Here is a 12,785-nt window from a genome sequence, read left to right on the forward strand (position 1 = left end):
GATGTTTCTGGAGTATTACCCTGTATACTGATGAGTAGACGCTGTATAGCCCGGGCGGATGGTTATATGACGGATGTTTCTGGGGTATTACTCTGTATACTGGTGAGTAGACGCTGTATAGCCCGGGCAGATAGTTATATGACGGGATGTTTCTGGAGTATTACCCTGTATACTGGTGAGTAGACGCTGTATACCCTGGGCGGATGGTTATATGACGAGATTTTCTGGAGTATTACCCTGTATACTGGTGAGTAGACGCTGTATAGCCCGGGCGGATGGTTATATGACAGGATGTTTCTGGAGTATTACCCTGTATACTGGTGAGTAGACGCTGTATAGCCCGGGCGGATGGTTATATGACGGGATGTTTCTGGAATATTACTCTGTATACTGGTGAGTAGACGCTGTATAGCCCGGGCGGATGGTTATATGACGGGATGTTTCTGGAGTATTACCCTGTATACTGGTGAGTAGACGCTGTATAGCCCGGGCGGATGGTTATATGACGGAATGTTTCTGGAGTATTACCCTGTATACTGGTGAGTAGACGCTGTATACCCTGGGCGGATGGTTATATGACGGGATGTTTCTGGAATATTACTCTGTATACTGGTGAGTAGACGCTGTATAGCCCGGGCGGATGGTTATATGACAGGATGTTTCTGGAGTATTACCCTGTATACTGGTGAGTAGACGCTGTATAGCCCGGGCGGATGGTTATATTACGGGATGTTTCTGGAATATTACTCTGTATACTGGTGAGTAGACGCTGTATAGCCCGGGCGGATGGTTATATGACGGGATGTTTCTGGAGTATTACCCTGTATACTGGTGAGTAGACGCTGTATAGCCCGGGCGGATGGTTATATGACAGGATGTTTCTGGAGTATTACCCTGTATACTGGTGAGTAGACGCTGTATAGCCCGGGCGGATGGTGATATGACAGGATGTTTCTGGAGTATTACCCTGTATACTGGTGAGTAGACGCTGTATACCCTGGGCGGATGGTTATATGACGGGATGTTTCTGGAGTATTACCCTGTATACTGGTGAGTAGACGCTGTATAGCCCGGGCGGATGGTTATATGACGGGATGTTTCTGGAGTATTACCCTGTATACTGGTGAGTAGACGCTGTATACCCTGGGCGGATGGTTATATATGACGGGATTTTTCTGGAGTATTACCCTGTATACTGGTGAGTAGACGCTGTATAGCCCGGGCGGATGGTTATATGACGGGATGTTTCTGGAATATTACTCTGTATACTGGTGAGTAGACGCTGTATAGCCCGGGCGGATGGTTATATGACGGGATGTTTCTGGAGTATTACCCTGTATACTGGTGAGTAGACGCTGTATAGCCCGGGCGGATGGTTATATGACGGAATGTTTCTGGAGTATTACCCTGTATACTGGTGAGTAGACGCTGTATACCCTGGGCGGATGGTTATATGACGGGATGTTTCTGGAATATTACTCTGTATACTGGTGAGTAGACGCTGTATAGCCCGGGCGGATGGTTATATGACAGGATGTTTCTGGAGTATTACCCTGTATACTGGTGAGTAGACGCTGTATAGCCCGGGCGGATGGTTATATTACGGGATGTTTCTGGAATATTACTCTGTATACTGGTGAGTAGACGCTGTATAGCCTGGGCGGATAGTTATATGACGGGATGTTTCTGGAGTATTACCCTGTATACTGGTGAGTAGACGCTGTATACCCTGGGCGGATGGTTATATGACGGGATGTTTCTGGAATATTACTCTGTATACTGGTGAGTAGACGCTGTATAGCCCGGGCAGATGGTTATATGACGGGATGTTTCTGGAATATTACTCTGTATACTGGTGAGTAGACGCTGTATAACCCGGGCGGATGGTTATATGACGGGATGTTTCTGGAGTATTACCCTGTATACTGGTGAGTAGACGCTGTATAGCCCGGGCGGATGGTGATATGACAGGATGTTTCTGGAGTATTACCCTGTATACAGGTGAGTAGACGCTGTATACCCTGGGCGGATGGTTATATGACGGGATGTTTCTGGAGTATTACCCTGTATACTGGTGAATAGACGCTGTATACCCTGGGCGGATGGTTATATGACGGGATTTTTCTGGAGTATTACCCTGTATACTGGTGAGTAGACGCTGTATAGCCCGGGCAGATGGTTATATGACAGGATGTTTCTGGAGTATTACCCTGTATACTGGTGAGTAGACGCTGTATAGCCCGGGCGGATGGTTATATGAAAGGATGTTTCTGAAATATTACTCTGTATACTGGTGAGTAGACGCTGTATAGCCCGGGCGGATGGTTATATGACGGGATGTTTCTGGAGTATTACCCTGTATACTGGTGAGTAGACGCTGTATAGCCCGGGCGGATGGTTATATGACGGGATGTTTCTGGAGTATTACCCTGTATACTGGTGAGTAGACGCTGTATAGCCCGGGCGGATGGTTATATGAAAGGATGTTTCTGGAATATTACTCTGTATACTGGTGAGTAGACGCTGTATAGCCCGGGTGGATGGTTATATGACGGGATGTTTCTGGAGTATTACCCTGTATACTGGTGAGTAGACGCTGTATAGCCCGGGCGGATGGTGATATGACCGGATGTTTCTGGAGTATTACCCTGTATACTGGTGAGTAGACGCTGTATAGCCCGGGCGGATAGTTATATGACGGGATGTTTCTGGAGTATTACCCTGTATACTGGTGAGTAGACGCTGTATAGCCCGGGCGGATAGTTATATGACGGGATGTTTCTGGAGTATTACCCTGTATACTGGTGAGTAGACGCTGTATAGCCCGGGCGGATGGTTATATGACGGGATGTTTCTGGAGTATTACCCTGTATACTGGTGAGTAGACGCTGTATAGCCCGGGCGGATGGTTATATGACGGGATGTTTCTGGAGTATTACCCTGTATACTGGTGAGTAGACGCTGTATAGCCCGGGCAGATGGTTATATGACGGATGTTTCTGGAGTATTACCCTGTATACTGGTGAGTAGACGCTGTATAGCCCGGGCGGATGGTGATATGACCGGATGTTTCTGGAGTATTACCCTGTATACTGGTGAGTAGACGCTGTATAGCCCGGGCGGATGGTTATATGACGGGATGTTTCTGGAGTATTACCCTGTATACTGGTGAGTAGACGCTGTATAGCCCGGGCGGATGGTTATATGACGGGATGTTTCTGGAGTATTACCCTGTATACTGGTGAGTAGACGCTGTATAGCCCGGGCGGATGGTTATATGACAGGATGTTTCTGAGGTATTACTCTGTATACTGGTGAGTAGACGCTGTATAGCCCGGGCGGATAGTTATATGACGGGATGTCTCTCTCCCAGCAGGTGAGGTCTGGATCAATAAGAATGGGAAGGAAATGACTGCGGAGAAGGGTGCTGAGGAGCTGGTGATGTCATCTGACTCCAAAGAACACCTCCCCCTGGTGGCCGATCCCGTCTGTGAGGTGAGGGACTTTGCCGGCGATGAGCCGCACACCTCCAGCGACGTCCTCCGAGGCTTCCGTCCGGGCCTACACTTCCTGGACCAACGCCGTCTCCTGCCGCGAGAAAAACTCTTCACATGCAACCAGTGCGACAAACGTTTTGCACGAAGCTCCGATTTGCTGAAGCATCAGAAGAGCCACCAGGGCGGCGACAAACCGAACTTATGTAACGAATGCGGCAAAATATTCCGCCGCCGCACGGCCTTACTCATCCACAAGCGCATACACACGGGGGAGCGGCCCTATAAGTGTAAGCAGTGCGGTAAGTGCTTCGTACAGCGGCAGCACCTCACCACACACGTCAAGACGCACACCGGGGAGCGGCCGTACCCCTGCAGTGAGTGTGGCAAGAGCTACCGATGGAGGTCAGAGCTCGTCAAGCACCAGAAGGTCCACGCCGACGTCCTGAGCTCCACAATGGAGTACACACAGGGCTGAGCCCTCTGGAGGACGCTTAAGGGGAGAACCGGAGCAAAGACACTAAAGGTCACATGGGCGGTGACCAACAGGGGGAGGAGCCTAATACCCCGAGGGTTCACCCTGTCAGTATAAAGGGGCAGCGGGGGTTCACATTCTACCCCCAACCAGGGGTTTCATCTTCTGCTTCGGGCCAGGCCTTCTTTCCTTCTGCGCGGCCTCGGACTGCTCTGGGGGCTTCAGTTTATCTAAGGGACCCTGATGAAGGAAATCTGCCGTGTGTAACGCTGATCCCCTTAAAGGGGTACTCCGCCCCCAGACATATTATCTTATAAGGGATAAGATGTCTAATCGCAGGATCCCGCCACTGAGGACACCCGCGATCTCCCTGCTTCACCCGACGTTCGTTTAGAACCTCAGGTGTAGTGTCGGAGGTTTGTTACATCATGGACACGCCCACTTATGATGTCACGGCCCTGCCCCCTCAATGCAAGTCTATGGGAGGGGGTGTGACGGACGTCACACCCCCTTCCATAGACTTGCATTGAGGGGGTGTGGCCGTGACGGCAACAGTGGGACGTTGTCACAAGCCTCCGCCCCGTATCGCCAGTCATCCAGCACAGAATGAAGTTCGCTCCCTGCATCGGTTGTCTGGGGTGTCGCAACCAAGATCGCGGGGCCCCAGTGATCAGACAACTTATCCTTTGGATAGAGGATGAGATGTCTAGGGGCGGAGTATCCCTTTAAGTGTCTGACTGCGGGGCATCTGAACGCTGGGACACCTTGCAATCTCCTGTACGGGGCCCCGACTCTGCTGTGTGTCTCTCTATGGGCCCCTCCTTGTCTCTCTATGGGCCCCTCCTTGTCTCTCTATGGGCCCCTCCTTGTCTCTCTATGGGCCCCTCCTTGTCTCTCTATGGGCCCCTCCATGTCTCTCTATGGGCCCCTCCATGTCTCTCTATGGGCCCCTCCATGTCTCTCTATGGGCCCTTCCATGTCTCTCTATGGGCCCCTCCATGTCTCTCTATGGGCCCCTCCATGTCTCTCTATGGGCCCCTCCATGTCTCTCTATGGGCCCCTACATGTCTCTCTATGGGAGAGGTGGAGATGCAGCAGAGATATTTCGTGTATCCCCGCCTCTCCCACGCAGTAGTACAGGAGATCGCGGGGTCCCAGCGGTCGGACCCCCGCGATCACACAATAAGTGTTATACACGGGAGATCTCCTTTACAGCGCAGCGGTCATGGATCCAGACTAATCCCGCGATATTATAGATGATAGAATGTGTAATACATATGGCTGCTCCTTATCAGACAGAAAATAGTATATCGTGCGGGCAGCAACAGTCGGATGGGCGTGACCGCTGTGTGATTGACAGACAAGTCCCCAGCGCAAGCGCCCGGTGTTCATGATGTGCGGCCCGGGACCCCACTGAGCCCTCACATATGATGTACTGGGCCCCATCCCTCCTTTCTTCTCCTGGTGCCGGAGATGCACCGCTTCTACTTTCACTAGAGGCAACGAGCTCACTCCCGTCTCTACCAGAGAAGAAGCGCTCACTCCCGTCTCTACCAGAGAAGAAGCGCTCACTCCTGTCTCTACCAGAGAAGAAGCGCTCACGCCCGTCTCTACCAGAGAAGAAGCGCTCACTCCTGTCTCTACCAGAGAAGAAGCGCTCACTCCCGTCTCTACCAGAGAAGAAGCGCTCACTCCTGTCTCTACCAGAGAAGAAGCGCTCACGCCCGTCTCTACCAGAGAAGAAGCGCTCACGCCCGTCTACCAGAGAGGAAGCGCTCACTCCTGTCTCTACCAGAGAGGAAGCGCTCACTCCTGTCTCTACCAGAGAAGAAGCGCTCACGCCCGTCTACCAGAGAGGAAGCGCTCACTCCTGTCTCTACCAGAGAGGAAGCGCTCACTCCCGTCTCTACCAGAGAAGAAGCGCTCACGCCCGTCTACCAGAGAGGAAGCGCTCACTCCCGTCTCTACCAGAGAGGAAGCGCTCACTCCCGTCTCTACCAGAGAGGAAGCGCTCACTCCTGTCTCTACCAGAGAGGAAGCGCTCACTCCCGTCTCTACCAGAGAAGAAGCGCTCACTCCCGTCTCTACCAGAGAAGAAGCGCTCACTCCCGTCTACCAGAGAGGAAGCGCTCACTCCCGTCTACCAGAGAAGAAGCGCTCACTCCTGTCTCTACCAGAGAGGAAGCGCTCACTCCCGTCTCTACCAGAGAGGAAGCGCTCACTCCCGTCTACCAGAGAAGAAGCGCTCACTCCCGTCTCTACCAGAGAGGAAGCGCTCACTCCCATCTCTACCAGAGAGGAAGCGCTCACTCCCGTCTACCAGAGAGGAAGCGCTCACTCCCGTCTCTACCAGAGAGGAAGCGCTCACTCCCGTCTCTACCAGAGAGGAAGCGCTCACTCCCGTCTCTACCAGAGAGGAAGCGCTCACTCCCGTCTCTACCAGAGAGGAAGCGCTCACTCCCGTCTCTACCAGAGAGGAAGCGCTCACTCCCGTCTCTACCAGAGAGGAAGCGCTCACTCCCGTCTCTACCAGAGAGGAAGCGCTCACTCCCGTCTCTACCAGAGAGGAAGCGCTCACTCCCGTCTCTACCAGAGAGGAAGCGCTCACTCCCGTCTCTACCAGAGAGGAAGCGCTCACTCCCGTCTACCAGAGAGGAAGCGCTCACTCCCGTCTACCAGAGAAGAAGCGCTCACTCCCGTCTCTACCAGAGAGGAAGCGCTCACTCCCGTCTACCAGAGAGGAAGCGCTCACTCCCGTCTACCAGAGAGGAAGCGCTCACTCCCGTCTCCGGCACCAGGAGAAGAAAGGAGGGATGGGGCCCAGTACATCATATGTGAGGGCTCAGTGGGGTCCCGGGCCGCACATCATGAACACCGGGCGCTTGCGCTAGGGACTTGTCTGTCAATCACACAGCGGTCCCAGCGCTCACTCACGGGATTGGCGTGGCGGAGGCGGGGCATTGTGAACCCCGGCCACGCCCATCCGACTGCTGCTGCTCGCACGATATACTATTTTCTGTCTGATAAGGAGCAGCCATATGTATTACACGTTCTATCATCTATACCAGTAGAATGCCAGCGGCTGTCCGGGCATGCTGGGAGTTGTAGTTTTGCAACATCTGGAGTTCCGCAGGTTGAAGACCACTGATCTATACTATCCTGGTATTAGTCTGGGGTACAATATCCATGACCGCTGCACTTTAATCTCTGACATTGGTTCAGTCGTCTCCTTCATGTTAAACACTAATCCCCCCAATAACCATGTGTGCCCCCCGGGACGGCGCACGGTCACTGTGATCCCAGTCACTTGCCAAATGTCTCTGGAGTGGCTTCCTGTCAGTGAATGAAGAGCAGCAGACGAGACAAGGTGCTGCTAGTGGGTGCGGGGACACCTGTTATGCGGGGACACCTGTTAGGTATCGACTCTAGTCACCTTCAGAGCAGCATTTAGAGACATGGTCACCATCAGAGCTGAAGTTAGATACATGGTCACCTTCAGAGCAGCATTTAGATACATGGTCACCTTCAGAGCAGCATTTAGATACATGGTCACCTTCAGAGCAGCATTTAGATACATGGTCACCCTCAGAGCTGAAGTTAGATACATGGTCACGTTCAGAGCAGCATTTAGACACATGGTCACCTTCAGAGCAGCATTTAGATACACGGTCACGTTCAGAGCAGCATTTAGATACATGGTCACGTTCAGAGCAGCATTTAGACACATGGTCACCCTCAGAGCAGCATTTAGATACCTGGTCACCCTCAGAGCTGAAGTTAGATACATGGTCACCTTCAGAGCTGCATTTAGATACATGGTCACCTTCAGAGCAGCATTTAGATACCTGGTCACCCTCAGAGCTGAAGTTAGATACATGGTCACCTTCAGAGCTGCATTTAGATACATGGTCACCTTCAGAGCAGCATTTAGATACCTGGTCACCCTCAGAGCTGAAGTTAGATACAGCTGAAGTTAGATACATGGTCACCTTCAGAGCAGCATTTAGATACCTGGTCACCCTCAGAGCTGAAGTTAGATACAGCTGAAGTTAGATACATGGTCACCTTCAGAGCAGCATTTAGATACATGGTCACATTCAGAGCAGCATTTAGATACATGGTCACCCTCAGAGCAGCATTTAGATACATGGTCACCTTCAGAGCAGCATTTAGATACATGGTCACCCTCAGAGCAGCATTTAGATACATGGTCACCTTCAGAGCAGCATTTAGATACATGGTCACCTTCAGAGCAGCATTTAGATACATGGTCACCTTCAGAGCAGCATTTAGATACATGGTCACCTTCAGAGCTGCATTTAGATACACGGTCACCCTCAGAGCTGCATTTAGATACATGGTCACATTCAGAGCAGCATTTAGATACATGGTCACGTTCAGAGCAGCATTTAGATACATGGTCACGTTCAGAGCAGCATTTAGATACACGGTCACCCTCAGAGCAGCATTTAGATACACGGTCACCCTCAGAGCAGCATTTAGATACACGGTCACCCTCAGAGCAGCATTTAGATACACGGTCACCTTCAGAGCTGCATTTAGATACATGGTCACCTTCAGAGCAGCATTTAGATACATGGTCACGTTCAGAGCAGCATTTAGATACATGGTCACGTTCAGAGCAGCATTTAGATACACGGTCACGTTCAGAGCAGCATTTAGATACACGGTCACCCTCAGAGCAGCATTTAGATACATGGTCACGTTCAGAGCAGCATTTAGATACACGGTCACCCTCAGAGCAGCATTTAGATACACGATCACCTTCAGAGCTGCATTTAGATACATGGTCACCTTCAGAGCAGCATTTAGATACACGGTCACCTTCAGAGCTGCATTTAGATACATGGTCACTTTAAGAGCTGAAGTTAGATACGCTCTACTCCAATCACATTAAGCTGCATTCAGTCTCATTAGATCTAAAGTTTTCCCCAATTACTACACTTGTCACTTCAAGGGTTGTGTTCAAGTATCATAGTTACATCCAGATCTGAGACAGAATAGTGAGTGCAGCTCTGGACTCAGACATGATGGAACAGCAGAATAGTAAGTGCAGCTCTGGAGATGACTGGAGGATAAAACATGATGGAACAGTAGAATAGTAAGTGCAGCTCTGGAGATGACTGGGGGATAAGACATGATGGAACAGCAGAATAGTGAGTGCAGCTCTCGAGATGATGGGGATAAGACATGAAGGAACAGTAGAATAGTAAGTGCAGCTCTGGAGATTGACTGGGGGATAAGACATGATGGAACAGCTGAATAGTGAGTGCAGCTCTGGAGATGATGGGGATAAGACATGATGGAACAGCAGAATAGTGAGTGCAGCTCTGGATGTGACAAGTCTGAGACGTGATGGAACAGCAGAATAGTGAGTGCAGCTCTGGATGTGACAAGTCTGAGACGTGATGAAACAGCAGAATAGTGAGTGCACCTCTGAAGGAAAAAACATGATTTAAGGATTTGTATATTTGTTAGAACCAGGGAATGGGATCTGCTCCCGTGTCTGGCAGAAATGGATGGTACAGACGGAGGGTGCAGAAGGGGGCCGGCGGAGGGGGAGGCGCAGAAGGGGGCCGGCGGAGGGGGAGGCGCAGAAGGGGGCCGGCGGAGGGGGAGGCGCAGAAGGGGGCCGGCGGAGGGGGAGGCACGGACCGGGGCTTTGTCTTGGTGCTGTTGTGATGATGGAGACTGCCGCCCTGACTTCACCCTCTAGTTGAGGTTCTCTACAGTAAGAGCGATAATCAGTCTTCTACAGAGATACATATCTGCACCTCCACTTCTGGGAGCCCCAACACCGCACGTCTGCCTCATTTTCAGGACTCCATTTTAACAAGATGTAAATCTGATGTACCTGACAATTTTCATGTTCTGTTTGTGATTTTGTCTGTAAATTTATTGAATTTGTCTTGAAGTTTGGCGTCCTGGTTTGTCAATTTTTTTCAGCAGAAAGTAATGTGGTAGCCATGAGCTCTGCGCCAATTATCTCTGCTCCTTTATCTTACCTGTCATCGCGATCTCAACTCCATCCTTTTTGGTTATTTCTCTGGTTATTTCTGCTGATCTCATCATTAGTCCTTGTCATCTCTCTGGTCCGTTCTTCTCCAGTCATCTCTTCTCTAATCATTATCCTTTCTAGTCATTTTTCTTCTGAGATCTTCTCCGCTCATCTCTTATCTAGTTGGTGTCATCCTCTCTGGTCATCATCTACACTCATCTCTTCTCTAGTTGGTGTCATCCTCACTGGTCATGGTCTCTGCTCATCTCTTCTCTAGTTGGTGTCATCCCCTGGTCATCTCTTCTCTAGTTGGTGTCATCCTCTGGTCATCATCTCCGCTCATCTCTTCTCTAGTTGGTGTCATCCCCTGGTGATCTCTTCTCTAGTTGGTGTCATCCCCTGGTCATCTCTTCTCTAGTTGGTGTCATCCTCTGGTCATCATCTCCGCTCATCTCTTCTCTAGTTGGTGTCATCCCCTGGTGATCTCTTCTCTAGTTGGTGTCATCCCCTGGTGATCTCTTCTCTAGTCGGTGTCATCCTCTCTGGTCATAGTCTACACTCATCTCTTCTCTAGTTGGTGTCATCCTCTCTGGTCATCGTCTACACTCTTCTCTAGTTGGTGTCATCCTCACTGGTCATCGTCTCTGCTCATTTCTTCTCTAGTCATTTTCATCCTCTCTGGCCATCGTCTTCTCTCAGATCCCCATTGTGTTCTCTAGCCTTTGTCATCCTCTCCGCTCATCTTGTTTCTAGTCATTGTCATTCTCTATAGGAAACACTCATGCAATGTCATCTACCAGTAGTCATGTGGGTGCTCGTTGCACAAGCAGTGCGGTACATCCGACCCAGTACCAGCAAGTCGCGGTTTACCATCCTCTCCGGTACACAGGTTATTGCAGAAGAGGTGGATAATGTGAACTAAATAGCAGCATCTAAGGATTACGTTACCTCAGAGTCTGTGACTTTACTGTAATGTTCCCTGTGTTCTTCCACCTTCACAGAAAACTTTCCACTCACCACCTCAGAAAAGATCTTCAGTGTTCACTGGAAACTATTTTTTTTTGTTTGTGCTCCATATTGAGGCTCCTGTTCTCTGAAAAGACTTAGACAGTCTTCGAAAAATGTAGAGTTGGACAAGAACAGTCAGTGTTTAGACTGTGCTGAGGAAGCGGATCAGGTGGAGGACATGGTGCTGGTAATATGCCCAGCTGTGTTGGCGTTGGTAGTGACACTGGGGGCCCAGGTTGTGTTGGCGGTGGTAACAGTGAGGAAACACAAGTAGGACCGGAACTGCTTACTCTGTGAATGTAGAATGTCACTTATTGGGTGTAGGGGAGTTCTGTTCACTTGATGACATATGGAGGTGCTCTGGCATGACAAGCTGATCAATACGATACACAAAGATTAAAAGATGCCGGCAACTCAACGCTACTTCTCACATACTCACAATACTCACATACATGTAACTGATGGGGAGGGACACATAGCAGGGGGGGTAAGTAGTAGGCGAGAGCAGCCATTGTTTCGCACGGGTTACGTGCTTCGTCTGGCCTTAACTGCATGGGAATACAAAGGGATTCAAATACAGGTGTGCAATCACATTGACCAATCACCATACTCTGAGACACCTTGTGATTAAAATGTAACATATGGGAGGATCCAGGTAAATCATGTAAACTTTGTTCCAAAAGTGCATTTACACATATAAAGATTTCTTCAAGATACACTGGTTAAAAACACACTGACATATCCACTTTATCATTGAATTCCAACACTCCTGTAGCTTAGGTTCTTATAATCCATTGCATTTCTCTTTGCAGTAAGTGTCTGTCAGCACTGACCCCAGGTGCTGCTTTAACTCTTTCTAACACAGCGAAGCGTAGAACGTCATGAATGCCACTGTGAGATTCTCTTACATGGGCAATAAGGCGTTTTGCATAGTGTAGACATAGTCATTTTCACATGGGCAATAAGGCGTTTTGCATAGTGTAGACATAGTCATTTTCAAATACAGCTAGAAACAGGTTAGCGTAAGTGCAAGACACTGGTAGCAGTGACACTGGCGGCCCAGGTTGTGTTGGTGGTGGTAGCAGTGACACTGGTGGCCCAGGTTGTGTTGGTGGTGGTAGCAGTTACACTGGCGGTCCAGGTTGTGTTGGTGGTGGTAGCAGTGACACAGGTGGTCCAGGTTGTGTTGGTGGTGGTAGCAGTGACACTGGTGGTCCAGGTTGTGTTTGCAGTGGTAGCAGTGACACTGGTGGCCCAGGTTGTGTTGGCCGTGGTAGCAGTGACACTGGGGGCCTATGTTGTGTTGGCTGTGGTAGCAGTGACACTGGTGCCCAGGTTGTGTTGGTGGTGGTAGCAGTTACACTGGCGGTCCAGGTTGTGTTGGTGGTGGTAGCAGTGACACAGGTGGTCCAGGTTGTGTTGGTGGTGGTAGCAGTGACACTGGCGGCCCAGGTTGTGTTGGTGGTGGTAACAGTTACACTGGTGGTCCAGGTTGTCTTTGCAGTGGTAGCAGTGACACTGGTGGCCCAGGTTGTGTTGGCCGTGGTAGCAGTGACACTGGGGGCCCATGTTGTGTTGGCCGTGGTAGCAGTGACACTGGTGGCCCAGGTTGTGTTGGTGGTGGTAGCAGTGACACTGGTGGCCCATGTTGTGTTGGCCGTGGTAGTATTGACACTGGTGGCCCAGGTTGTGTTGGTGGTGGTAGTGATATTGGTAGCCCAGGTTGTGTTTCATCATGTGGTGACTTCCTCAGGGGTGAAGACAGTGACTCTGGTCTGGATAAGCCTAT

The 12,785-nt window shown here is 50.3% G+C and overlaps 2 protein-coding genes across 4 annotated transcripts in view; one reads left to right on the plus strand and one right to left on the minus strand.

The window, feature by feature from the left end:
- LOC130316209 (zinc finger protein ZFP2-like) overlaps positions 1-5,263 on the plus strand; it is a 30,680-nt gene extending 25,417 nt beyond the window's left edge. The window contains exon 3 of one of the 2 annotated variants that reach the window (XM_056552783.1): positions 3,374-5,263. In XM_056552783.1, the coding sequence (XP_056408758.1) occupies positions 3,374-3,972 (599 nt within the window). In that variant the 3' untranslated portion in view covers positions 3,973-5,263. The remainder of the gene's footprint in view (positions 1-3,373) is intronic. The other variant, XM_056552784.1, reaches the window with a different exon arrangement.
- Positions 5,264-6,855: 1,592 nt separating this feature from the next.
- LOC130316210 (uncharacterized) lies at positions 6,856-9,552 on the minus strand. 2 transcript variants are annotated; one of them, XM_056552786.1, is made up of 3 exons: positions 8,011-9,552; positions 7,493-7,918; positions 6,856-7,462 (listed from the first exon to the last, which is right to left on the minus strand). In XM_056552786.1, the coding sequence occupies exons 1-3, from the start codon at positions 8,836-8,838 to the stop codon at positions 7,382-7,384; spliced, it is 1,335 nt and encodes a 444-aa protein (XP_056408761.1). In that variant the 5' UTR covers positions 8,839-9,552; the 3' UTR covers positions 6,856-7,381. The 2 variants fall into 2 exon arrangements, with proteins under 2 accessions (XP_056408761.1, XP_056408760.1); XM_056552785.1 differs by having other exon boundaries at positions 6,856-7,918.
- Positions 9,553-12,785: the final 3,233 nt, after the last annotated feature.

The sequence above is a fragment of the Hyla sarda genome, unplaced genomic scaffold (assembly GCF_029499605.1).
Source record: "Hyla sarda isolate aHylSar1 unplaced genomic scaffold, aHylSar1.hap1 scaffold_1924, whole genome shotgun sequence".
Lineage (NCBI taxonomy): Eukaryota > Metazoa > Chordata > Amphibia > Anura > Hylidae > Hyla > Hyla sarda.

Excerpts from the sequence above, each read along its gene's own strand:
- LOC130316210 (XM_056552785.1), bottom strand. The coding sequence starts at position 8,838 with ATGTATCTAAATGCAGCTCTGAAGGTGACCGTGTATCTAAATGCTGCT. Across the intron at positions 7,919-8,010 it reads CCATGTATCTAACTTCAGCT|CTGAGGGTGACCAGGTATCT; the intron begins GTATCTAACTTC and ends CTAACTTCAGCT.